Source organism: Lingula anatina, chromosome 7, assembly GCF_051362555.1.
Source record: "Lingula anatina isolate TDL-2025a chromosome 7, LinAna3.0, whole genome shotgun sequence".
In the NCBI taxonomy this organism is placed as follows: Eukaryota; Metazoa; Brachiopoda; class Lingulata; order Lingulida; family Lingulidae; genus Lingula; species Lingula anatina.
In genome coordinates this window covers 6,269,007-6,296,218 of record NC_141773.1, presented here as the reverse complement: position 1 = coordinate 6,296,218, position 27,212 = coordinate 6,269,007, and the positions used below count along the sequence as shown (strand labels likewise).

Here is a 27,212-nt window from a genome sequence, read left to right as displayed (position 1 = left end):
TAATTTGCATAACAATAAGTTGTCCGTCATAGTGCAAGCTGAATACTCACTCTGCAGTTGGGCACAGTTGAGTGAAGACGCAACATTATGTGTGGTGCATAAACAAGTAACGACTTTTATAAGGCGTAGAAGCCAGTATATGGTAAGTAGCACCACTTCTTCAATAATATCCCTCAATAAAACGCAAGTGCAACCGAATGAGAGAAAATTTATTGTAGATATTAGTAGCGCTATTTGTTGTAATATTATGCCCATCGTTACTTGTATGTCACTCACAATGTCAGAATATGTTGGTTACAATGCTTTGGGACTACACACGTACAGGAGAAATGGTGCTATCAGCTGGCCATTGCTGAAACAATAAGTTTGCTTGAAATCTTTGAAACTAGCTATATTTAGTTCTGCACGTGTGACATTTTAGTATGACCTTTATCAATTAAAACCGCATTTGTGACTTAATTTAAAATGTTTTGGCGTAAATATAAACATAACTGCACAAAAAAGACGAAGATTAATTTAGATAATATTACTTGTCATAGTTCTGAGTTTTTGATACAAGGAGAAGTTTGCCCTATCAAGGTGTTCATCAATTTTAAAGTCAAATTTAATTTACATTTCAAACGTTGCTTTTGAAGACAATTACGATGGTTTTCAGCGATTTCTTTTGGGTCATATTTATGTACTGTAATGGATTGATTATTTCACCCGGGAAAAATGAGCAAAGTACATCATCTTATCATCATCATTATTACTGCTACAAGAATAAGTGTCCACATAACTATTAAAGTTTTCTTACTTGCTTCAGATTACACTTGGGCAATCATTTTATTTCATCCAAGTTATTTGTAATTTATTTCATATGTCTTTAAAAGAAAACGTTCAAACAAGATGTTTTGTGCTTCTCTAGAATAAGTCAAAATAACAATCTGTCTGTCAGTTGAATCTAAATTTATATGCGTTATTTTGTCATTTCAGAAGCCCACAGAGAAACTGCAACATGGGCCTGCAAGCAATAAGGTCTTTGGCTGACATAAATCATGCTCAATTTCATGTATCTCTTATCCGAATAAATATTGCTATAATTCCTCGTTATTTTTTCATATTGATATAAAATACACAGTACAGTAATATTAAAATGGAAAAGGGGAAAGATAAGATATGTGATAACTGTTTCAAATTTAATCTGGAAAAAATGTGTTATTTCTTTTGGGAATGACGGTTTTCTATGAAACCTAGGGATATTTAATATTGAAATAGTTTAAAGCTTTGTAATTATGGACAGTATATTGTAAATTTAAAATTGGACGATAAAGGTGTAAACCACTGAAAGAATATCTAAATTTCAATATTAAGTGTAAATTTACAATCTTGCAATCTTTTTATAAGATTTCAATTTGTTTGTGCAAATATCACCCTTCAATGAAATGGGGTCATCTCAAAAGGAATGGAATCGCCCCACCTGTCCCCCCTCAAATACAGTGAACTCGTCCCACCTGTCACCCCTGATATAGAATGGAATCGTCCTATCAGTCACCCCTCAAATGGAATGGAGTCGTCCCACCTGTCACCTCTGAAATGGAATAAACTCGCCCCACCTGTCACCCCTAACATGGTATGAACTCGCCCCACCTGTCACCCCTCATATGGAATGGAATCTTCCCACCTGCCACCCCTCAAATAGAATGAACTCGCCCCACCTGTCACCCCTCAAATGGAATGGGTTCTTCCCACCTGCTACCCCTCAAATAGAATGAACTCGCCCCACCTGTCACCCCTCAAATGGAATGGATTCTTCCCACCTGCTACCCCTCAAATGGAATCAACTCCCCCCACCTGTCACCCCTCAAATGGAATGGATTCTTCCCACCTGCTACCCCTCAAATGGAATCAACTCGCCCCACCTGTCACCCCTAATTTGGAGTGAACTCGCCCCATCTGACACCCCTCAAATCGAATGGACTTGTCCCACCTTTCACCCCTCAAATTTGATATTTTCAATCTACAAGCAAAGACCAAATTTTCAATAAATTATTTATTATATGACATCTTTAATGAGAGAAAACAACGAAGAAACAAATATTTACTGGAGGACTCACGTGCTCAAATAATAAAAGCTAATGAGGAAATAGAACAGTCTCTGAACAGGACTGGATTCATTGGACAAAAATAGGCCGACAGGCATTAGTAACCGTTTGAATTTGACCGGAAATGATAAATTGGCACCTAAAGAATTTAATCATATCATAATTCGTGCCATTATAATGAAACTGCTTTGTGTTAATTTCAAATTTTTCATTAAGAAAAATTTAAAAGCACTTTTAGATTTAATCTGAGGAACAAAAAATGCATTCCAAATAGAGTATAATATAGGTTCTAGAAATCCAGCATATATTAATTTTACTTAAATGCTGTGTATTTTAGATTGAATCAAAAACTACACCGAAAAAGTGCATTTATTTTCATTATTTGCGTGTCATTCACAAGTGTAAATATTAACAATAAAAATTAACTTATACAATGCAAATTAAAATAATATGAAAAAGTAACTAATTGGCTAAATAAACAATCTTACCCGAGCTTCAACATCGTGAAAATCGCATTTTTACTCTCAACTTTGAAATTTGTGATTTGCAAACACTCTGATAATAACATCATGCCAGTTTAAACACTGTAATAATTCTACTATTGCATAATGAGATGAGTTTAAAAATGAGCTGGATTGGTTCCAAATAAAATGATGTACATGGCATCTTCTAAGATATAATTTAAAAAATATCATGATCAGTCTCTAGGGTATAATATATATACATATAAAAAACAAAAAGGATCGATTTCTAAGTATAATTTCTAAAGGGAACACGACCGATCTTAGTGCACCGTTTCAATATGTTAAAATGTGTTTAAGAATCACAGAGAGAGAGAAAGAGAGAGAGAGAGAGAGAGGCCATGTACAATTTTCAACATATAGCATCTGCAGTGCGAATGGATCTGGATCTGCAGCAGGTTTTTAAATACGTATTTTTGAGACCAGGGAAGGTTTAATCAGAAGCACGTGCACTCTGCAGGAGCTCCGCAAAGAGTTGGCAGCTCTGAAATATCAAAATAACATTTAAATCAGAAAAAGGAAAAACTTCTGCTCATGCAAAAAAAAAAAGAAAAATCACATTGAGGCTAACTGAACAACAAATTTGAAAAGTTGACTAAAACGGCTTTGTATGCAAGTTTAAAAAATGTTGATATCTCACGATGAGAAGAATCACAAGAAATAATGCGGATTGCAGCCTATACACTCCAAGTGAACTCTGCCAATTTTCGTGAAAAATCTTGTTCAGGGATGAAGTTACGCCCCATACCGATTGCTTTCACACCTCAAAATAGAAAGGTGTTAAATTGACAATTAAAGCTTTGACTTGCTTACACATAGCAACGAAAATATATAAACGCCGATATTTTATATATATTTGAGGGTTTTTTCATCGTTTTAAATCAGCACAAAGATAGATGCACCTTTGAATAATTAGATAAAAAAAAAAACATTTTTGGTATCTGGATGATAATAAAGGATTACAGTAACCTGAAGTCAAAGCTCTAGAGTCTAGACAGCTAACATACACAAACAATTCATCGTTAAATAGTTTTCTTTCGTTAATGTTCCAATTGAAAATATGGAAATCTTTTTTTGAAAATACTGGTAAAACTAAATGCACTGTTATACTGATCAGTTTGTAATGTAGGAATCTGAGAAGGTTCACACTAATATATCAACTACATGTACTATGGAATGTTTAAATACGAAATGTGTTCAGGTGGCCTAATTACGTACAGTGAGTGACATTGAAGTGACAGCATCTGGGCACCAAAAATCAAACTATGTAATACAACTTTATATTATATTTGTGCTTTAACTGGCAGCACGTGTTTTTCAAGATTTTTAAAGATATCACTATGAAACTTTTCTCAAATCCAGCCAACTACTCAGGCCAACTTTAAGTTTAGAACGAGTAAAATAATAAGAAATTATTATCTGGTAGTTTGAACTCGTAAAAAAACATGAAAAGCTTTTACTCACATGACAAATTTGTGACAATTTTCGAAGCTGAATGAAAATTCCAGCTCTGCGACTTCATTACACATATCTCTCACAAACATTGTTTAACTTATGACTAGACAGACATGTTTACAAGAAAAAAATTACTAGATCACCCCTTACCTCGGTTTGGTTGGAATGTGTATGAAAATTTGCATAGGTTGCGTCTTTCTTATCGGTCGTTGCCCCAGCTTTCGTACCCTGGTCCATGCCTTTGTCGCATGTGCATTTAACCTGAAATGAAACGCGAAGGTTGAATGTCAAAATCGTTGCTTGTGTGTTTTATCACTTGCTTCGCATCACTGAACTCTCTCTATACACTCAATTTAGTATATAATTCACATTATTTGTGACTCTGGGCTTGTCAGCAAGTCACTTGTCTTGTAAGATATATACCAAGAAATCAATTTAGAATGTTTTTTATTCTCACAAGAAAGAACAAAAAAGTTATTTTTCTTTCAACGAGTATGCTTTTCAAAACTGTCCTGAAGAAGTTTATTCGTCTTTACTTGTCTCGACCAGACTGCATGCCAATACTTTGTCACTTCCCGAGGAAAAAAGTGCAGTACGTTTAGGGTAGTATTTGCATTGCTTAAAAGGTAAAAGTTTGTAATGAAACCTTTTTGCACTAGAAATATGGGGGTCAACCGCAAACTCTTCATTACATTTGCGTAAAAGTTGTTGTTTAATGTTATGGGAAACAGTGTCTTGAAGACAGTGTCTTGTCCTCACAGTGTGCAGCTGTCAAGTGACCAGTCAAGAAGATATGCGAGTAGTGCGCACTGCGCTGAGCGACTAACTGTTATGCAAACTACAACGGGTTCGGCACATTTTGATTGAGGGGGTGCTGTTGAAATCATTTTCATTTGAATTATAGTCTGGTTTTTTTTTTTAATGCACAATAAGTCTCCACCTCGAAAGAGGATTAGGCAGGGGTGGATCCAGGATTATTTGAAGGGGGGGAGGGGGTCCGCATCGACAGGCCTCGGATGCGAAGCCGACCATCGCCCCTCGGTGTGGGGTTCGGGGCCTACTCAAGGGCCCCGAAAAATTTGTGGTGGTTTGGAGAACAAAATTAACAGTGCCCTTTGATCAGGTTAAGAACAATGATTAAGCTCATCAAAATTCTAGTTTCAAGAGGGAAATTGGTGAAATTGGTGTGATATATTTTTCCGAATATTGGTGTGTTATATTTTTCTGAAGAAGGAACGGGGGGGGGGGGGGGGGGGGGGAGGTCAGGCCCCCCCCTGACCTCTCCTCTAAATCCGCCACTGCTATTGAGCGTGATCCGTAAACACACCATTTTACTCTTCGCCCTTCGCGAAACAAAGTGATAATACCCAATAATTCGTGATTTTATGTATTTTTTTCACTCGAATTAAGTTTCATTTGCTGTGATTTATAAATCCATGATTTCCACGTGATCTGTTACATGTGTCACCCCCCTCCAATGTAACCATCCCATTTCATTATGCCCATAGGTGCAGAATAATTGTATTTGTGTAATCAGACAAACAGTGCTCAGTCACTGTATTTACGTTTATTCAGCTACTGGTATCATAAGTATAAGGTTTCCAGATGGCATCCATGTAGGTCAACTTATAGCTCATACCGCAGATCCATTATTTTTATTATACAGGTCACCAACATTGTTACCAACTACGATAACGAAGATGCACATGATCACCAATTTGGAATACACTTTCTTGTGCCTTCTTGTCATATAGAGATTTCCCCTTCTGGATATCTGCTTCTAGTAGCAAAGTTGTCTTGTTATATGAATTCTGTAATATCAATCAGTGTCGCTCTACCCATTCTGTTTTACTATCTGGAATATAGACAGGACTGAAATTGGGGGGGTGGGGGACTGAGATTAGATGAGATGACATATCCAGAAAAGAGAAAGAAGGTCTGAGAAAACTTCAAACTCCTGTTGTTAATCTTTCCTCTCACTTGCCTCAGCGACATGAGAAATCGGATCAGTTAGTCCGCGGTCTGCGACCTTACGCACGTTGTCTAGTTTTGAATGGACACTAGTGCGTCACGCAGGATGTAATGCAATTTAATTGGGGTTAGTTCTCTTATTTGATCGGTGACCCCCCTATCTGTTTTGCAAAATCTTAATGCACATTATAAAAAAATAACGATTCAGTGAACGAACACCCATTTTCCTACTGATTTGAATGGGTACTAGTGCGTCAAGCACGGAGTAACGTATTTGGCCTAGTTCTCCTTTTTTGATCCTTGACCCCTTTTTTGCAGATTTTTAATGTACTTGGATGTCTCTTCATACAAAAATATTTGAACATTCGAACATTATAAAAAAAGTAAAGATTTAGTTTTGAAAAACATTCATTTTGCCATTAATTTGAATGAACACTAGTGCGATATGCAGGGTGTTACATGTACGTACTACGGCCTAGATCTTTTATTTGATCGGCCTTTAAACCGTCTTGCCCTCCCAAATCACCCCTCCATCTCTCTCTCTCTCCTCTTTCTCCCTTCTCACATTTCCCTTCACATGTTCAACATGTGAATACAACCATACAAACATAGCGTAACCTTAGCCCGAAACATCACGTTTTCGATGTCCTTGTTTATCTTTTCTAAACCTGTTCGTGCCGAATTTGTGCGCTTGACCTCACGCTTTGATGAATCACATAAACGAATTTAAAGAAGCACATTGGATGACATTTCATTATTCACATTGCAAATAAACGTTTTCGCTAAAACGCTCGCTTCTTTTTTTATCATGGCGTTTATCATTTTCTTTTGTTATGAATTGTATAGTAGACTTATTATTGGGTTTGCAAAAACTTTTTACCCCCAAAAATCTATTAATATCAATTTTTTGTGAAAAAAGCATTTGATTTGGATAGGCACTAGTGCGATATGCAGGGTATAACATACTTGGGCCTAGCTCTCTTATTTGATCATTTTTTTTCCAAATTTGTCATGAATTTTGACGATTCTTCGTACAAAAAATTAAAAAATGTAATAAGTATCTCGAAATTTCGAGACAATAAGTTTTTACATGACACCCGTCGGCTTCTGTACGGTTTCTTTCCGCCTCGTGTATTTGTGTTTTCTTTTATTCTTTCTTTCTCGTTTAATCGAAAAAAATTAACACATACAGTGAATAAAACATTGTTGCTGCTACAGCTACAGTTTATTGCCAGTTAAGTCGTCAAACCAGAGTACAGTCAAGTAACACGCCTCTATGCCTATTTGTAAAATTATAATTTATCTTAAAAACACATGCAGATATGATACAATGATTAGATAAAATATCAATTTGATAATGGATGATGTATGATAATGTACCCTGTAATTCTGCACAAGAAAGATCTCTGACAAGGTACTGATCCTAAATACATTTTGCCTTTTTTTTTATTGATCCATGCTTCCTCATCCCTCCAAACCCCTCTTGTTGTTTTGTCAGCCCGAGTTTTGAAACACCCAACACAGCTGTTCTTCAATATGTCGTAACTGCTCATGCTGCTGAATCATCGAGTTCAAGAAGTCCTGATGCTGCTGCAGAAGGAACAGGAGACATCTATCGGTAGACCAATCCTCGTCTTCGCTCTAGTAAGATATGGTTATACACATGATCACTTTATATAATACAGCTAAAAACAGATCTTAGTCGTATGGTAGATTAAAAAACAGAAAAAAGTCTCTGGTCGTTATTAGTTGGACGATATTCATTCACAATTTATTCTACGTTTGTTTCGTTTTCTCTCTTTTTTCTTTTAAAACATCATTTTATTTTATTTTATTATATTTTTGTGAAATATTTCAAATCACGACCAGGATCAGCAGATGGGAAGTATAGAAATACTGGGTTAAGAATGGGGTTTACATCTTCCACAGCAGTTTATGACTTCGCTGTCATTCTCGATAATCTCTCACAAACATGGCTTAAACGTTCCTTAAAAAAAACTTTGGTTTTAATTCACTTGTTTTTCAGTTGTTCATTAAACTGTCCAGAGACAGAAGATGTAATTTGTTTAACTTATGACTAGACAGACATGTTTACAAGAAAAAAATTACTAGATCACCCCTTACCTCGGTTTGGTTGGAATGTGTATGAAAATTTGCATAGGTTGCGTCTTTCTCATCGGTCGTTGCCCCAGCTTTCGTACCCTGGTCCATGCCTTTGTCGCATGTGCATTTAACCTGAAATGAAACGCGAAGGTTGAATGTCAAAATCGTTGCTTGTGTGTTTTATCACTTGCTTCGCATCACTGAACTCTCTCTATACACTCAATTTAGTATATAATTCACATTATTTGTGACTCTGGGCTTGTCAGCAAGTCACTTGTCTTGTAAGATATTTACCAAGAAATTAATTTAGAATGTTTTTTATTCTCACAAGAAAGAACAAAAACTGTTATTTTTCTTTCAACGAGTATGCTTTTCAAAACTGTCCTGAAGAAGTTTATTCGTCTTTACTTGTCTCGACCAGACTGCATGCCAATACTTTGTCACTTCCCGAGGAAAAAAGTGCAGTGCGTTTAGGGTAGTATTTGCATTGCTTAAAAGGTAAAAGTTTGTAATGCAACCGTTTTGCACTAGAAATATGGGGGTCAACCGCAAACTCTTCATTACATTTGCGTAAAAGTTGTTGCTTAATGTTATGGGAAACAACATAAGATTTTCTCTTACACTATGTACTCACACTATGATGTCGCTGACAATATCTATTTGAAGAGAAACCTTCAGAACGAGGAAACAAATATACTGTACTGTAATAACAAGCCTGAATACATCATTGTGCAGTTTTAACTCCGGGGACTTATTAACATATCATTGCTTACCGAACAAGGCGTCAGGGCATTATTGCCGCTTTCTTTTACAGTTTCTTGTTCATTTTCTCCACCTTCACAGAAACTTTGCTCCTCTTTTTCCATTTTCTGGTTACCTCCGCTATTTCACAGGTAGGCCCTTTCCACTCGTTGTTAAGCGAAGGGTGTGCGCGTCGAGAGCAGGCTACCCCTCCGGCGCTTTTTGCGAAAATACCGCAGTCTTTACATACAACCCTACTTTTTGTTTTGCGGTCGTTCACCCTCGTTCACCCAGGTCACAGAAACATAGGGCACCGCGTCGACGGTTGCCTGGGTGAACGATCGCATCATATGCACACGAGTTCTCTAGTAGATCTAAGTAGTTTTTTTCGTGCCACGAAGGCTTAAATCCGTCTAGGGCCATTGATGCGGTTTGCATGACTGAGTACAACCTATTGTCCTTAATGTGAACGTTTTTATGTCATTCGCATTATTTAAGTCTACATGCATCTGCTTTTGATGCTGTTTAGTGCCCCTATTTCACACAGACCAGGAATCCCACAAATCGCCAGGAATTGACAAATTTCTGGATTCGTGAGGATTCGTGAGATTTTGCCAATTTATTGGTCTAAGGCCCCTATTTCACACAGACCACGAATCCAGAACTTCACGAGCTGATTACGATTCAACCATGAATTCAGGATTCGTGAGGATTCGTGAGATTTTGTCAATTTTCTGGTCTAATTCCACACGCTCACGATTCAGTTACGATACAGGTGCGATAGTGGTACGAATTTTCGTGGAATTCGTGAGGATTCGTGAGATTTTGCCAATTTCCTGGTCTAATTCGACACGTTCTACGATTCAGTTACGATACAGGTGCGATAGTGTTACGAATATTCGTGGAATTCGGCTGGAATAGCACGAATATTGTCCAGAAATTCACTACGATTTTTTGGAATCGGGAGTTCGTGGCCAAGACTTTGAACAGCTCAAATTTTTTGCCACGAATTCCCGATTGATCAAGAATTGCAAGAACTGATTACGATTCAACCACGAATCGTGAAATTTGTCAATTCCTGGCGATTCGTGGGATTCGTGGTCTGTGTGAAATAGGGGCCTTATAGGGGCATTAGCCGTTTGTACGACCGCTGCTAGCTAGAAAATTCAAATCCTTACTCTGTCGTTTTCTATCTTCTTTCGCCACATATTCCCGTTTATACAAGACCAGCAAAGTTAACCTTTATTCCGTTTATACCGGACCTGCGACCGCTCTGACAACGATTCTTTTGGTATACCCTCACCAACAGTAGCAGAGAGTCGCCCTGAGGTTGCAAGATGGTGTCAGGCGGTCCTAATAGTCGAGCCGTCTCTCTCTTGGTCTTCATCACTCTTCATCGGTCGACTAGAGTTATGCGAGTGTGAGGAACTGTTCAAACTACTCGCATTTTTAAGTGTGTGATGTCTGATTCCAGTTGACGGTTACCCGTTGATCGTCAGAAGGGAAAAAAATAGTAAGGAGTGAGAGATTTCGGGGAGATTTGAAGACGGTTAAAGGTCGTTTGAAGGTAGATCGATATCAGCAAGTTCTAACATTCGAATTTACGAATTTTTTTATTTTTATTTTTTGAAGAGACATCTAAGGACGTTGAAAAAACAAACATGGGGTTCACAAACCAAATAAGAGAACTAAGGCAAAGCGCACTAGTACCCCTTCAAGTTAATGGGGAAAAGAGGTGTCCTTTTACAAAATGGTTATTTTTCATGATGGTCTTACGTTCAAACGTGAAAAGACATCTAAGTACATTAGAATTTTGCAAAAAAAAAAAAAAAAAAAAAAAAAAAAAAAAAAAAAAAAAAAAAAAACAAGGCAGCAAAGCTGTCAAATGTACAGACAAAAAACAGAAAATAAAGATGCAAAAAAAGGTCATTTTGTCAATTTTGATGCAATAATAAATAATGCTTATAATAGCACTGTCAGTCAACACTGAATTTTAATCATGCACAACAGGTAACATGGTCAATAACAGGAGCAGACCCTGAGATATTTTCTGACAGTATTCCAAAGTATCTATGTTGATCCATCCTCCATTTTGATGGTCTTCCAACAGAAAAAATAGATAACAGTCAATATAAACTTAATAACCTGTCTTCAAGAAGACCCAGAAGATGGTCTCAATCCACCCCTTCGATAAGATTACAGTTTCAGGACCATGAGAGACTATAGTCACATGATGAAAGTCTCAATATTTGAAAAATGATGACAGTGCATAAAATAATTTTAAATAATGTTCAAAGACATAAAAAAATACAATTGCTTATGTGGAAATACAGAAAAAGGTGCAGAGCCTCGAGCGGGTGAGAGTTAAAAGTCACAAATGCAAGTGTTTGAGAAAAAATTGTAAAGGAAAACATAACAAAACTAGAAAACCACCGAGAGTGCAGACCTCTGCCAAGGCAGCAATTGTTGATTATTGTTGATTATTGATTGATTATTGAGCCAGACCACCACTAAAAACTAATCATTGTCTTCTTTGGTCCAATTCTGACAGTTCCTGAAAATTTCAGCAGAATCGGTCCATAACTTTTTGAGTTATGTTGATGACAGACAAACAGGGGTGAAAATATAACCTCCTAGGCAGAGCCTGAGGTAAATATAATTTCAATGAAGCTGCTATTCAAACTTTTAATCTTTGATTATATATATATATATATATATATATATATATATATATATATATATATATATATATATATATATATATATATATATATATATATATACACAATAACCTGCATAATTATCACTGCTTGTTTATTATTAATCTAGCAGAGAGCTTAACTTTTGGGAGTTTACAAGGAAATATCAACAAGTGTGCTTTATGTAATCTCCTTTAATGGCCTATCAATTAGGCAAATGACTTTATAACTCAGAAATTAGCTAAGTGATACCCAAGGGATATTAACAGACTGACCCTCTCAAAGGTCTTTCAGGCCCATAAGTCACATCTTAAGAAAAGCACAAAACAATAATGCACAAAATAGGAGACTACCAATTCTGATGCAATAATACATTATGTTTTACTGCACAGTCAACATCAAATTTTAATTATGCACAACAGGTAACAACGACGAAAGTAAAAGCATAAGGCTTCAGGCCCATCAGAGTTCAAGTTTATACTTAGAAAGTGCCAAAATGAGAAAAATGAAAATTTCACACAAAATTGCATAAATTCAATAATAAATGATAATCCTATTGACCTGGCTTTCTAATTTGAACTGCATGCCAATCCTAAAAATCATACTTGTAAGTTAAAAATAATAATAAGTAACACAGTTTTCTTTTCATAATGTTTGCAGTAGCAATGCAAAAATATTGTTGTCAATTTTGATGTAACATTACATAATAAATTATAGAATAATTATCACCAATCTTTGATTATTGACAATAAATAGCATGGACATGTAGATAATTTGATTACCATTCGGCTTCATGTCCATGGGAGCTCCGAGTCCCACAATGAATATGCCAAAAAGATAATGAATATTTCACTCAAATGTATAACTTCCAGAAAAAGAAGCCAATTAGACTGCTTTTCCAACTCATTCTGCATTTTAGTCCTGTGTTTCTTTTTTAAAGGTTTGACAGTCATAACACGGTTTTCCCATAATGCTCATCATAGCAGCAGCACCAAAAATTGTGTTTTCTTCTATTTTGATGCAATATTACATAATGCTTAACAGCATAATGACCATCAATTTTTAATAATAGAATATTAGTAACATGGACATTCAGAAAACGTGACAAGCAAAGGTCTTCAGGATCATGGAACTTCAAAGTCACACCTTGAAAATGCCAATAAGTGGAAAATTAAATTTTCACAAAAAACTGTTTAACTGCCAGAAAAAATTACCAAACAGACTGCATTGCCAACTGAAGCTGTATTTTAGACCCATGTTTCTTTCCTGTAAGTTTGAAAACAGTAAGTGACATGGTTTTTCTTAAATGGTCATCATGGGAGCAGTGCCCAAAATAGGGGTTTCTTCAAATTTTGATGCAATATTACATAATGTTTAACAGCATAATGACCATTAATTTTTAATAATAGAATATTAGTAACATGAACATTCAGAAAACGTGACTAGCAAAGGTCTGCAGGCTCATGGAACTTCAAAGTCACACCTTGAAAATGCCAATATGTGAAAAATTAAATTTTCACAAAAAACTGTTTAACTGCCAGAAAAAATTAACAAACAGACTGCATTGCCTACTGAAGCTGTATTTTAGCCCTATGTTTCTTTCCTGAAAGTTTGAAAACAGTAAGTGACATGGTTTTTCTTAAATGGTCATCATGGGAGCAGTGCCCAAAATAGGGGTTTCTTCAAATTTTGATGCAATATTACATAATGTTTAACAGCATAATGACCATCAATTTTTAATCATAAAATATTAGTATCATGGATATTCAGAAAATGTGATAAGCAAAGGTCTGCAAGCTCATGAAACTTCAAAGTTACATCTTAAAACTGCCAAAATGTAAACAAGACAGCACTGTTCTGAAATGGGTTTATTTCCATTTTTAACATTTTTTTAACATAAAACAAAATAAACAGTTTGTTGCCATTTTTATATGACCAACTAAGAAAATTGATGAGATGGGAAAAATATCAATAGAACAGTGTTTAATGTCCAATTTCCTCCATTCTGAGATTCTGAACATAGTGGATGATTGAATCTGACAAACTGCAATGATGAGTTTATTACCATTTTTGACACTTTATTACACAATACACGATATTAAGTTTACCATCATTTTTACACAATCAATTAACAATGTTGTAAAGATGCAGGAAATATCAAACAAACACTTTTACGTATCTTATTAGTTAAATAATGAGACTGTTCACATGCCTAATAATTGAATCTGAGGAAATGTGAAAAAACAGCATAACTTCTAAAATAAAGGCCCGATCATGCTGATTTTCGAACTTGACCTGTGTATTATGAATATCCATCAGTTCTGTTAGTTTTAAGTCAAAAGGTAAAATGTTATTTCACTTATCGTGTTATCAGTGTTGCATATATGCTGAGAAAAGTGAAAAAACAGCGTAACTTCCCTACAAATGACCCGATCATGCTGATTTTCGAACTTGACCTGCGGATTATGAATATTCATCAGTTTTGTAAGTTTCAAGCCAAAAAGTAAAATGGTTTTCCACTTATCGTGTTATCGGTGCTGCACATATGCTGAAAAAAGTGAAAAAAACAGCATAACTTCCCTAAAAATGGCCCGATCATGCTGATTTTCGAACTTGACCTGCGTATTAGGAATATTCACCAGTTCTGTAAGTTTCAAGCCAAAAGCAAAAACGGTGTTCCACTTATCGTGTTATCGGTAAAAGTGCACGACGGCGACGACGGCGACGACAGACGCAGATGATGGCTATATGTACAGACACATCTGTGTCTGTACATAAAAAGGGGGATCACCTATCAAATCAAATAAGAAAACTAGGCCCAAGTACGTTACACCCTGCGTATCACACTAGTGCCAATTAAAAGCAAATGCTTTTTTCACTAAATTGTTATTTATATAGACTTTTTGAGGGCAAGAATGTTTTGAAAAGTCAAAATAAGTCTATTCACCAATCCATGAAAAAGGAAAATGATAAACGCCTTGATAAACTAGAAGTGAAGTGTTTTGGCGCAAGCTTTTATTTGCATTATGAATGATCAAAATACTTGAATTCGTTGATCAGATTCGTCAAAGCATCAGGTCAAGCGCACAAATTCGACACGAACAGGTTTAGAAAAGATAAATAAGAACATCTACCCGAAAAAAGATGTTTCGGGCAAAGGTCACGCTATGGTTATTTGGTTGTATTTACCTGTTGAACATCTGCAGTGATCATGAAAAAAGAGAAGGGAAAGAGGGAAAAAGATGGCGGGGAGATTTGGGAGGGCAAAACGCTCCAAGTGTTGTCCAAGTGTTGTCTGCATAACTGCACTGGTTACATTGTAACTCTATACAAGTAATACGTCCTTCGCGTGGTTTGTTCCCATTTCATCCGTCCTTCTTCTCCTAGTTTGACGCCAATAGGCTTTACTATGTTTACAGCAAGGCACTAAATCAAGCTTAAATTCTTCTGTGAAATATACTAACTTTATTACAAAAAAAACCCCGAAAGCCCTTGACTTGTGTCTGCCTCGCACACGTATCATAACTTCCAGTAACATTTGCAGACGTACCGGTAGATCTCACAATGCTGCTTTCATGGGTCAATCTAGCTAGCAGAACCTAGGTCAACGTGACATTTTGGGTCAACAGTTTAAAGGAAAAATAACTTTGGCGGGGAAATTAAGTATCATAAAACGGGAACGATTTTTCAATGCTTATCAGTGCTTAATGACTCCGTGCCGACATTCAAAGTTAGCTAATGTTTTTAAGGGATAATAGCTCTTCATTAGATCCATATTTTTCAATAAATAGGCCTACATTGTAAACAACTCACAGAAATATAATGAACTCTATTTAACCTTTGCATTCCACTAGAATGTAGAATACACATTTTTAATTTTCTTATTTTCTCATAAAAAATTTCACCTGCAAACTAACAAAAAATGCCAATGTATCCTCCATTATGCATACTACAACATAAAAGTCATATACGCAAATAAAAGATTTATGAAGTTTTGTGGGGGGAGTCAAAATTTCATGGGGGGAGTCAAATTTTCATTATGAAATTTTGACTGGGAGAGTCAGATTTTTATGGGAGTCAGATATTCATGTTACACCGGTCGTGCAAACACCTCAGGGCGGTTTAATCAGCATCAAAAGTATAATTAATTATGATCAAATAACGCGAATGCCATAAAAATACGCACATTAAGGACAATAAGTTGTACTCAGTCATACAAGCCACATCCAGTGGCGGATTTAGGGGGGGAGGGAGGTCAGGGGGCTCCTGACCCCCCTTCCCTTTCGATTTCTGAAAAATTCACACCAATGGTCCCCTCTTGAAATTATAATTTTGACTAGCTGAATAATAGTTCTAAACCGTACCAAATGGCGCTGTTCGCCCTCTAAAATGTCAACATTTTCGGGTCCCTTCAACGGGCCCCGAATCCCACACCAAGGGAGGGGGGAGGGTCGGCTTCGCATCCACGGACCCTCCCACCCCAACAAATAACCCTGGATCCACCTTTGACATCAATGGCCCTAGACGAATTGAATTTTTCACGACACGAAGAAAACGATTTAGATATACTTAAGAACCTGTGCCACATTAAGGTCACAGTGACATGCTACAGAAACGGAGTGCACCGCGTCGACGGGTGAATGACCACAAAACAAAGACAGTGATGCGACCTTTTTGCACTACTAGTATGTGAAGACTACGGTATTTTTCGCAGAAAGCGCTGGAGGGGTAACCTGCTCACAACTCATGCAACCTTCGCTTAACAGCGTGTGAAAAAGGCCTGCCTGTGAAATAGCAGAGATAACCAGAGGATGGAAAAAGGCGAGCAAAATTTACGTGAAAGTGGAGAAAATGAACAAGAAACTGGAAAAGAAAGCGGCAATAATGCACTGACGCCTGGTTCGGTAAGCAGTGAGATGTTAAGATATCCCCAGAGTTAAAACTGCACAATGATATGCAGGCTTGTTATCAAAGTATTTAATATATATACACAATTAAAATTAATAAATAAATAAAAAAAATCACGAGAATAATTTGGCCAAAAAAGGTTGCTCCAAATACCCTATATTTTGACAAAATTTGTAAAGTCTTGGTTTTTTAATGAGATGTTTCTCTCTATGATATATTTTTCTTTCAAAAAATTGAAAAGCGACGAAAGCTGCATATTCTCTTTCCTTTTTGTACAACGGTAACTATAAAATTTAGTAGATAGTATAATAAAGTTTACTGGACTAAAAAAAGTTAGAAGAAAAACCAAAAAGGATATTTTCTTCGTTAAAAATGACCTCATTACCCGTTCTGGTAAAGATATAATTTTTAAGTCCGACCAGATGTCTTTACTTCTTGCACAATGAAAGAAAATATGTGATATATTCTCCTTACCTTCACTACAATATGAGCAGCCATCGTCTTCCTCCACACCAATAGTTTTTAAGTATGATTTTAACGACAAGATTCTGTGTTTTATGCGATACTGACACCATTGGAGTTTGGTTTCATTTGTAGACCTAAAACAGTTGTTAATTACAATTTTCCACTTTTTTATCACTGTTTAATTCTAAGTTCCACATTTTTTCAATTTTCCTATCCTTAGCCGGTTTTTAGAGATTGGTAAATGTCTTTGCCTCTCTTTCTGTTTTAAAGGAGTAGTTCTACAGATTGTGGGGTAAATAGACAGGGGGTATTCTCAATAATAACAGTTTGTGTTTTGTTTCTGGTCCTGTGCTTAATAGAGTTTCGTATACCACAGAATCTGAGTTCACTGCAGTTTTGTAATGTAAATTTATTTTCAAATTCCTTCTTAGATAAGATCCTATCTTCGTCGAAAAAATCTCCAACAATTTTTACACCTTTGGTATACCAGTGCTTAATAAACTCGGGATTACACCCAACACAAGTTATAATTATACCATATGGGCTCCAGTGGGATTATGCTCTTTTTATTATAAAGGCATGTTTTTACGTTTTTCTGAGGGATAATATCTTTCCAAAAGTAGTTACTGCAGTCCTTAATAAGTTTGCGTATTCCCATAGATTTTAGATCGATCTATCCCCGTGGGGAGTCTTACTAGATTACTGTCAGATAATCCGGCTTAAATGTCCGTCCCGCCTACTACAAACTGTGAGGGGGTAATTAACTTTCGTGCCCGCTCGGCTGACAGCTATTTAGCGTGAACCCCCAGGGAGTTAGGTCGATCTAGTTTGGATCGATCTACTCTCTGGGAATGGGGTTTTAGTAAGTGTTTCCGAAATTGAACATGTACTTTAATATATCACAACAAAATAAAGCTTGAAGACTTGGAACATTTATGTTAGCTCTTGAAAAGTGGAAGTTAGTTCATGCTTTGCCCTTTCGAGAAACAAATGATCATAAACTACTCACATTGCAATTTGGAATTTTACATAGAATTTACTTCACGAATTCGATGCTTTTTAAATATAATATGTTAGAACATGAGCGATGCTTTTTCTGTAATGACCAAAAAGAAACTTTATTGCATATTTTCTGGGATTGTTCAAGCTATTTGCTTCAAATTCAAAACCTACGTACACAGTACTCTGTTAAATTAGAACAACAACCTTGTCTGTTTATATTTGGAATCCTGGATGTTAGCCCTCTCTTAGGTATTAATCTACTACTTCTTCATATAAAGAAATATTTCACTTTATGTAGACAGAATAAAATTACACCTCTCTGGAATGCCTGCAAAAAGTATTTGGAAAAGCAAAAGAAAGTAGATTTTCGGTCTTTATACCTACTGAGTCCTCAAAAGGCAGTTGATCTAAGAATAAAATGGGAAAGTATAGAAAAATATTTATATGAATAAAAAAGATCATTTGTCATAGCCTAGGCCTACCAAGATTCTTTTATTTTAAAAATTCTACATGTATTTTTAATCAACATTTGTAAGAACTTTTTTGCAGTGTGTGAATGGTGTGTGGATGGTGTCTTTGTCTCTCATTGTGTTGTAAATGTCCTGTATTAATTTTCGTGAATAAAAAAAGAAAAAAATATATATATGTGTGTGTGTTTGTGTGTGTGTCTGTGTGTGTGTGTGTGTGTGTGTTAGTTCTTCTTAACCAAGTACATTTGAGCGATGTTATTAAGTCAGGCATATTTAGCATATTAAGACCACCATGCTCAGAAATCACCTGAAAAAAATTCCCTCTTTACTTTCTCTATCTGTGATAAACTGAAAGAACATCGAATTTAACATCTTCATTAAAATTTCAATCTGGATTCGGAATTGAAACGAATAAGTGGTACTTTATGTTTCTTTCCTCGTCTCCTGAAATTATCTTTTTAAATAAAAATTGTCAACGACATCATAATGTGAGTACATAGTTTAAGGGAAAATCTTATTTTATTTCCCATTTAGTTAAACAACAACCTTCACGCGAATTGGTAATGAAGAATTTGCAGTTGACCCCCATATTTCTAGTGCACAAAGGTCTTATTACAAATTTTTACCTTTTAAGCAATGCAAATACTCCCCTAAAAAGCACCGTGCTTTTTTTCTGCGGGAAGTGACAATAATTATTTGAACTTCTTCGGGATAGTCTAGTTTTGAAAACGGTACTCGTTAAAGGAAAAATAACAAATTTCTTATATACATATATATATATATGTATATATATATATATTACAAAAAAGTGTCTTGCCGAGAAGCCAAGAGCAACAAATAATAATAATAATAATAATAATAATTTATTGAGCACTGAAATGTTTTTTATATTTAGAGGCTCTCTACCTACTATATATTATACATATGGAAAGATAGTAATGATAGTAAATAAATGAGAGAAAAAAAATATACTTATATAATGTTACACAATATACATTCTCTTACTACACAGGTGAGATGCATGAAATCATTTGAATAGCATACTATATTGAGTGAATAGCCATGCTATGTGAAAAAGATTAAGAAATTCATCCCCCGTGTTTCATCAGGTCACATGCACGTGCGCCAAAGATATTGACCAGGGTACGAAAGCTGGGGCAACGACCGATGAGAACGACGCAACCTATGCAAGTCCTCATACACATTCCAACCAAACCGCGGTAAGGGGTGATCTAGTAAAATTTTTCCAATAAACATGACTGTCTACTCATAAGTTAAACAAATCTCATCCGTCGCCAATTAAAAGAACAACTGAAAAACAAGTGTATTCAAACCAAAACTCTTTTAAGATGTGTTTATGCCATGTGAGTTAACTAAAGAAACGAGAATGACAGCAAGGTCACAAACTGCTGTTAATGTAGCCCACACTCGTGACCTCAGCCTTGCTTCTCTTTCTATCTGCTGATGCTTGTCGCCATTTTTAATATTTCACAAAAAATGTTAAGTGAATACATATAATAAAAAAGAGACAGCTCGAAACAAACATAGAGTAAATTGTGAATGAATATCGTCCAACTAATAACGACCACAGACTTTTTTCTGTTTTTTAATCTACCATACGACTAAGATTTGTTTTTAGCTGTATTATATAAAGTGATCATGTGTATAACCATATCTTTCTAGAGCGAAGACGAGGATTTTTCTACCGATAGATGTCTCCTGTTCCTTTTGCAGCAGCATCAGGACCTCCTGAATTCGATGATTCAGCAGCATGAGCAGTTACGACATATTGAAGAGCAGTTGTGTTTGGTGTTTCTAATTTTAAAAGCGGACTGACAAAACAACAAGAGGGGTTCGGAGAGATGCGACCTGATTCCTCTCTATCAACACCCATTATTCCTTGCAAAAAATATAGATTGGCGGAAAAGAAGAATCACTGAAATAAAATTTAAAGTAAAAAAACGTTTTTATTGTCTTTTTACCTTAGTTTTCATTTGATTAATAAATTGGTTTTTTTAAACATAAAAATATTAATGGAAAAATCGTCGTTTACCCCAATGCGCGATTGTTTTTAAATTTGTGTAATGTTAATCACCTTAAGGGTTGACTTTACTTTCAATAGCCTTTCTAATGTTTAGATAAATTAGAAGATGGGACGTATTTAGGCCCCCATTACACCGGAGTTCTTACTTCTACTTCTGCTATTTTATGTATGTTTTTTAGATATTAGTGTTAATTTTTCTTTTTAATGGCTTTGTTGAAGCAGATATGTAGTTTCGGGAGCACTTTTTTTTACTCCCCCTTCTTTTTTTCATTCTTTTCTTTTCATCTTTTTTTTTTTTTTTTTTTTTTTTTTGCTACAACTTTCTCATTCAGTTAGAATTTCTTGTTTACATTGTATAACTATACATAAAAATACAATACTCCTTAGATTTTAAATAGCAAAAAATTTATGATTATCGTATTAAATTCTAAAATGTATTAAATAAATTCACTAAAATTTCTTGGAAATTTCAACAAATAACTAGCAATCACAAAATTGTAACTAAAATCTTAAAGAACATTACAATCTATAAACTTATGTTTGAGTCATTCATTTCTTTTTTGACCTTCGCGACCGAAATTCAGAGCGCATTCGGTACAGCGGACTAACATATCCCCGTATCAAATATGGCGACCCACTAGAAGGCGCGCCAATGAATTCCCGATTAGACACTGAATAGTTTCCCAGCGGAGATTACGCAACAAGCATTCAAGTATGCCGGCCATATTTGATCCGCGGATCTGTATGTCCGCTATGCTGAATGCGTTCTCACGAGTCATCATCAACAATACGAGAGGAGTCTCAGAAATGAGGAGTAAAGAACTCAGATCGATCGTATTTAAAATGTGGGTGACGGTTTTCGATTAGGTACACCTTGATTTGTGACACCCATTTTTTTTCTTTTTTTAACCGCCTTTTAACTTTCAAAATCTCCCCGCCATCTCTCTCTCCCTACTTTTTTTTCCTCTCTCATGTTCAGCAGGTAAAATCCATTCCTAGTATCAGACATCACACACTTTTGCGGGTAGTTTGAACAGTTCCACACATTCGCATAACTCTAGGTGACAGACGAAGAATGATGAAAACCAAGAGATATACGGCCCGGGAGACTATTAGGACCGCCTGACACCATCTTGCAACCTCAGGGCGACTCCCTGCTACTGTTGGCGAGGGTATACCAAAAGAATCGTTCTCACAGCAGTCGCCAGTCCGGTTTAAACGGGATTTAAGTTAAATATGCTGGTCTGGTATAAATGCGAATATGTGGCCAGAGCAGGAAGAAAACGACCGAGAATTGTGAGAGTTTAACATTTCTAGCTAGCACCGGTCGTACAAACATTACATCGCGGCTGAATCAGCATCAAAAGCAGATGCACTTAAGATTGAATAACACCAGTCAGGGGTGGATCCAGAGATATTTTCTGACAGTCTTTCAAATTATCTTTGTTGATCCATCCTCCACATTTCACCGTCTTCCGAGAGAGAAAAAAAAACTAGATACCCGTCAATGTAAACTTTTAAATCTGACCGTCTTCCGGAAGACCCAGGAAACAGTATCAATCCGCCCCTGCCTTTAAAAAAAAACGCACATTAAGGACAATAGATTGTAATCAGTCATGCAAGCCACACCAATGATCCTAGACAGTTTTTTCAGTCTTCGTTGCACGAAGAAAACGACTTAGATGCACTAAAGTACCTGTGGCCTATTATGTCACAGTGACATGCTACCGAAACGGAGTGCACTGCGTTGACGGCGGCCTGGGTGAACAACCGCAAAACAAAAACAGGTTTGTATGTAAAGACTACGGTATTTTCGCAGAAAGCGCCAGAGGGGTAACCTGCTCTTGAAGCACCCATCCTTTGCTCAACAACGAGTGGAGAGGACGTACCCGTGAAATAGCAGAGATAATCAGAGGATGGAAAAAGAGGAGCAAAGTTTTCGTGAAAGTGGAGAAAATGAACAAGAAACTGGGAAAGAAAGCGGCAGTAATGCATTGACGCCTGGTTCGGTAAGCATTGAGATGGTAATATATCCCCAGAGTAAATACTGCACAATGATATATGCAGGCGTGTTATAAATTGAAGTACTGATTAATTGTTTCCTCGTCCTGAAGTTATTTTTTTTAATAGAAATTGTCGGGATTACATAGTGTAAGAGGAAATCTTATTTTATTCCCCATATCGTTAAACAAAAACTTTCACGCAAACTGATAATGAAGAGTTTGCGGTTGACCCCCTTATTTCTAGTGCAAAAAGGTTGCATTACAATTACAAATTTTTACCTTTTAAGCAATGCAAATACTACCCCAAAAGCACTGCGCCTTTTTTCCTCGGGAAGTGACAAAATATTGGCATGCATTTTGCTTGAGACAGGTAGAGGCAAATAAACTACTTTAGGATAAATTTGAAAATCGCACTCGTTGAAAGAAAAATTTTTTTCGTTCTTTCTTGTGAAAATAAAGAAACATCCTAAATTTAGTTCTTTGGTAGTATATATCTTACAAAACAAGTGACTTGCTGACAAGCCCAGAGTCACAAATAATGTAAATAATATACTAAATTGAGTGTATAGAGAAAGTTCTACGATGCGAAGCAAGTGATAAAACACACATACACACACACACACACGCACACACAAAACGAATTGAAACTCAACCTTCGTGTTTCATATCAGGTTACATGCACGTGCGACAAAAATATGGACCAGGGTACGAAAGCTGGGGCAACCACCGATGCGAAAGACGCAGCCTGTGCAAGTCCTCATTCCAACCAAACCGCGGTAAGGGGTTATCTAGTAAAATTTTACTTGTAAATACGTCTGTCTAGTCATAAGTTAAACAAATTTCGTCTTCCGTCGCCAATTGAATGAACAACTGAAAAACAAGTTTATTCAAACCAAAATTCTTTTAAGATGAGTTCATGCCACGTGAGAGAGAAACGTGAATGACGGAAGGTCAGCGTCTGCTGTGGATGATGTAACCCACACTCGTGACCTCAGCCTTTCTGCACTTTCTATCTGCTGACCCTTGTCGTGATTTTAAACATTTCACACACAAAATTTATAATAAATAAAATAAATAAATGAATACATAAAAACAGACGACAAAAAGAAACGAAGAGTAAACTGTGAATGAATATCGTCAAACTAATAACGTCCAGAGACAATATTTTTTTCTGTTTTCTATTCCATCATACGTCTAAGATTTGTTTTCAGCTGTATTATATAAAGTGCTCACATGTATAGCCTTATCTTTCTAGAGCGAAGACGACGATTCTTCCACCGATAGATGTCTCCTGTTCCTTTTGCAGCAACATCAGGACTTCCTGAATTTGATGATTCAGCAGCATGAGCAGTTACAACATATTGAAGAACAGTTGTGTTGGGTGTTTCCAAACGCGGACTGACAAAACAACAAGGAGGTTGGGAGGGATGAGAAAGCAAGGAGCAACAATAAATGCAAAATGTATTTAAGCACCCATACCTTGTCAAAGGTCCTTCTTATGCAGAATTGCAGGGTACAAATATATAATCAAATGGATTGGATCACCTCTACATGTATATCTTATGATAAATTGTAATTTTACAAATGGACCATCCTTAACTGTCGTCCGGTTTGACAACGCAACGAGAAACGCTACAAAGAAAAAAAAAATAAACGAAAAAACATATAGCGTACGTAATCCTACATGCATACTCGTGCCACTCTTGAATGTAAACATTGTTGATTTTTGTTTTTAGTGTAGGCACTCTATAAAAAGACATGATTTAACTGTAGAAGACTAGTAGCATGAAAAGAAAGTCGAAAGATATCATGAAATTTAATCAGACAAGATCTGTTGATATTTTATACTTACATGTATAGTGGTATACGATACTAGGATACTTTGTATGAAAAATGGTAGATAAATAATAAAAGATGCATTGAAATAGGTCAATGTCAAACACCCCATACCATATGGTGCTAAATTTAATATAACGCATGATGAGAAGGTCCAAAGGATTATTTATTCCAAGTGCAAATTTTAATAGAAATTTAAGGAAAACTTCATTGAAAGATAAAAAACGTAGGCTTCATTCACATGCAATGTCTATTTTCTAAATTCTATTTTCTATTCGCGTTCTGTGCCCTGAATATCCCGCGGCGTAATTACTGGCAGCGCGAGCCAGTTACTATAAGTTACTATAAGTAACTGGCCTGCGCTGCCAGTAATTACGCGGCGGGATATTCAGGGCACAGACCGTGATCATAAGATAGCGCGAATAGAAAATAGAATTTAGAAAATAGACATTGCATGTGAATGAAGCCTTATATATATTTCAAGACTCCCTACTTTTTGCTGAAAGTTTGCGGCAACGAGTTTGCAAGAAATAAATTATTGCTGCTAATTTGAAGTCATAGTGCAGCAAATTTGCTGCAAATGTGCAAGTAGAAATTGCAGTTTGCACCAATATTGCAGCGAACTTGCTGCAAATGTGCAGCATGCCTGATATTTTGCTAAGGATACAGGTGTGGCAGGGGTGCTTGGTCTAGTCCGGGGTCGCATGCGATTTGTACAGGCTAGGATTAGTCGGAATATTGGGGTAAGTTATGGAGAGACCGTCCCCTGTACAAAGTAATGGGGGTCGGACTACGGTTCATAGCGGACTACCACTCCTTTCACACCTGGAAACAGCACTCGTGGCGGTGTACTTGTTGACTGTTTTTTTTTTCAATAAAGTATAATCCCCTAGTAAGAAAAGTGTCACCCCTAACGCAATGCGTGAAGTCACACAGAAAATCATGCCGTGAACCAATGTTCTCTTTTCAACTTCTAAAAGGATTTTTTTTTTCGCAAAAAATTAACTAATTGTATAACCATTGAATGAGCTCACCAGAGTGAAAAATTAAAGCCACATTTTAGCATTGTGTATAGTATCCTCTGGATTTGAGGACGCACCTGCCGCATCTGTGCGTGGAGTCAAAAGGTTCTGTAACGTTTGCGGAGTGATAAGCGTTCCACATCACTTAAGAGATTATTACAGAGGGTAGCCATCTATGGAGGTTAGGTGGTCCGATAGCCAGCACAGATTCCAGAATAACTCTGATAACAGCCGTTTCGGTGGGAAAATAGAATTTAGTGCATTTCTATGAATTATTTACAATATATTTGTTGAGATATATTGATCTCATATAATACGAAGTGTTCTTATCCCATAAAAAACGTGGGCTAGCTTTGAGTGTCGGAAGTATGAAAAAAGCGACGTGTGCCCGAGGAAAATCTGTTTTATAATGCTTTCCCCACCAAAGTTATGATTCCTTTAAACTGTTGACCCAAAATGTCACGATGACCTAAGTTCTGCTTACTAGATTGACCCATGAAAGCAGCATTGTCATTGGCTGTCACCGGGAGATCTACCGGTATGTCTGCAAATGTTACTGGAAGTTGTAATACATGTGCGAGGAAGACACAAGTCCAGTGCTTTCGGTTTTCGTCATAAAGTTACCGTGTTACACAGAGTAATAAAATCTGTCTTTAGTGCTTTGCTGTGTTACTTAAAAAAAACATGGCAAGGCCTTTTATCCTCAAGCTAGGAGAAAAAGGGCGGATGAAATGGGAACAAATCACGCGAAGGACGTATTACTTGTATAGAATTACACTGTAACCAGTGCAGTTATGCAGACAACACTTGTTAGAGAAAAACGTTAAAAAAGTTAATAGTTATTTTGCGGTAGGTATCCGAAAATATCAGGCGTAACAATGAAGCTGGGTGAATGACCGAAAAGAAAGGTGTATTAACGGTGCGTGGAAACTCTGCGCTGAACAGTCGGGATAGTCTTGATAATAATAATAATAATAATAATAATAATAATAATAATAATAATAATAATATGTTTGGGTCTTTTTTCAGGCGACCTGAACACCCATTATTCCTTGCAAAAAATATAGACTGACAGAAAAGAAAAATTACTGAAATAAAATTTAAAATAAAAATGGTTTTCTTTTCTTTCTACCTTAGCTTTCATTTTATTAATCGATAGGTAGCTTTAAACTAAACATATTAAGTATCACTGTGACTGATAGGAACTCTGTCCATTCAAAAGAAATGCCAGTTTTACCTCAATAATCAGTCATCACGGCCCAAGAAAATTTTGAAAATTTGAAGAAAATTGATAATTTTGGTAGCTTTTGGTAGCTCCACAGATGACCTATTTTTAATGACTAAGATAACAGTAGGCCTAAATTAAAAATAGAGGAACTACTAGTGCATAATTTAAATCATATTAATAAAATAATATTGGCATACTACACCTTTTAAATTATTTTACAAGTTATTAATACGTATTTTAGATCCTTTGCTTGTTTTTTTTTTGTGTTTTGGGCGGCAATAGGTCCATTTCGCCTCCATTTCCACTGCTCGCAGCGGCGGATGGTTCTTAGAAGCAAACGCGTGCATATAAAAATACACACTAGGCCTACTTCAAAGAGGGTTCCAGTGGGTAGGTCCCTATTTTCGTTACCCGTGAAGGCCACTTTTTATTGCCTGAGATGCGTGCAACGTTCATATTATTTAGCGTGATCCGTGAAGCACCCCACTTTCGTGACTCATGAATGCGACTTTCTTATTCCTCCTCCTTCGTTAACCTAAGTCATTACACCCGGTATTTCTTGATTTTCAGGATTTCCGACTAGCACTATCAGTAAGATATGAATATGTACTGATATTTGTGAATTGATGATATAATTTCCCGTGAACCGCCCCCCCCCCC

General features: G+C 36.3%; 3 protein-coding genes across 3 annotated transcripts; 2 read left to right on the top strand and 1 right to left on the bottom strand.

The window, feature by feature from the left end:
- Positions 1 to 7,242: 7,242 nt before the first annotated feature.
- LOC147760666 (uncharacterized) lies at positions 7,243 to 9,256 on the bottom strand. Its single transcript, XM_087018565.1, has 3 exons — positions 8,908 to 9,256; positions 8,156 to 8,266; positions 7,243 to 7,672 (listed from the first exon to the last, which is right to left on the bottom strand). The coding sequence occupies exons 1-3, from the start codon at positions 8,998 to 9,000 to the stop codon at positions 7,526 to 7,528; spliced, it is 351 nt and encodes a 116-aa protein (XP_086874691.1). The 5' UTR covers positions 9,001 to 9,256; the 3' UTR covers positions 7,243 to 7,525.
- A 7,066-nt stretch (positions 9,257 to 16,322) lies between these two features.
- LOC147760665 (uncharacterized) lies at positions 16,323 to 20,255 on the top strand. Its single transcript, XM_087017138.1, has 3 exons — positions 16,323 to 16,478; positions 19,529 to 19,639; positions 20,103 to 20,255. Exons 1-3 carry the CDS (start codon positions 16,386 to 16,388, stop codon positions 20,253 to 20,255), a joined length of 357 nt encoding a protein of 118 aa, XP_086873264.1. The 5' UTR covers positions 16,323 to 16,385.
- Positions 20,256 to 22,206: 1,951 nt separating this feature from the next.
- Positions 22,207 to 24,483, top strand: LOC106175812 (uncharacterized). The gene is made up of 3 exons (XM_013557966.2): positions 22,207 to 22,472; positions 23,138 to 23,242; positions 23,722 to 24,483. The coding sequence occupies exons 1-3, from the start codon at positions 22,380 to 22,382 to the stop codon at positions 23,866 to 23,868; spliced, it is 345 nt and encodes a 114-aa protein (XP_013413420.2). The 5' UTR covers positions 22,207 to 22,379; the 3' UTR covers positions 23,869 to 24,483.
- The last annotated feature ends 2,729 nt before the right edge of the window (positions 24,484 to 27,212 follow it).

Coding starts and splice junctions, on each gene's coding strand:
- LOC147760666 (XM_087018565.1), bottom strand. CDS start 9,000: ATGGAAAAAGAGGAGCAAAGTTTCTGTGAAGGTGGAGAAAATGAACAA. Junction 8,267..8,907: donor ATGCCCTGACGCCTTGTTCG/GTAAGCAATGAT, acceptor GTTTCATTTCAG/GTTAAATGCACATGCGACAA. Junction 7,673..8,155: donor CACATTCCAACCAAACCGAG/GTAAGGGGTGAT, acceptor ATATCTTACTAG/AGCGAAGACGAGGATTGGTC.
- LOC147760665 (XM_087017138.1), top strand. CDS start 16,386: ATGGAAAAAGGCGAGCAAAATTTACGTGAAAGTGGAGAAAATGAACAA. Junction 16,479..19,528: donor ATGCACTGACGCCTGGTTCG/GTAAGCAGTGAG, acceptor GTGTTTCATCAG/GTCACATGCACGTGCGCCAA. Junction 19,640..20,102: donor CACATTCCAACCAAACCGCG/GTAAGGGGTGAT, acceptor ATATCTTTCTAG/AGCGAAGACGAGGATTTTTC.
- LOC106175812 (XM_013557966.2), top strand. CDS start 22,380: ATGGAAAAAGAGGAGCAAAGTTTTCGTGAAAGTGGAGAAAATGAACAA. Junction 22,473..23,137: donor ATGCATTGACGCCTGGTTCG/GTAAGCATTGAG, acceptor GTTTCATATCAG/GTTACATGCACGTGCGACAA. Junction 23,243..23,721: donor CTCATTCCAACCAAACCGCG/GTAAGGGGTTAT, acceptor TTATCTTTCTAG/AGCGAAGACGACGATTCTTC.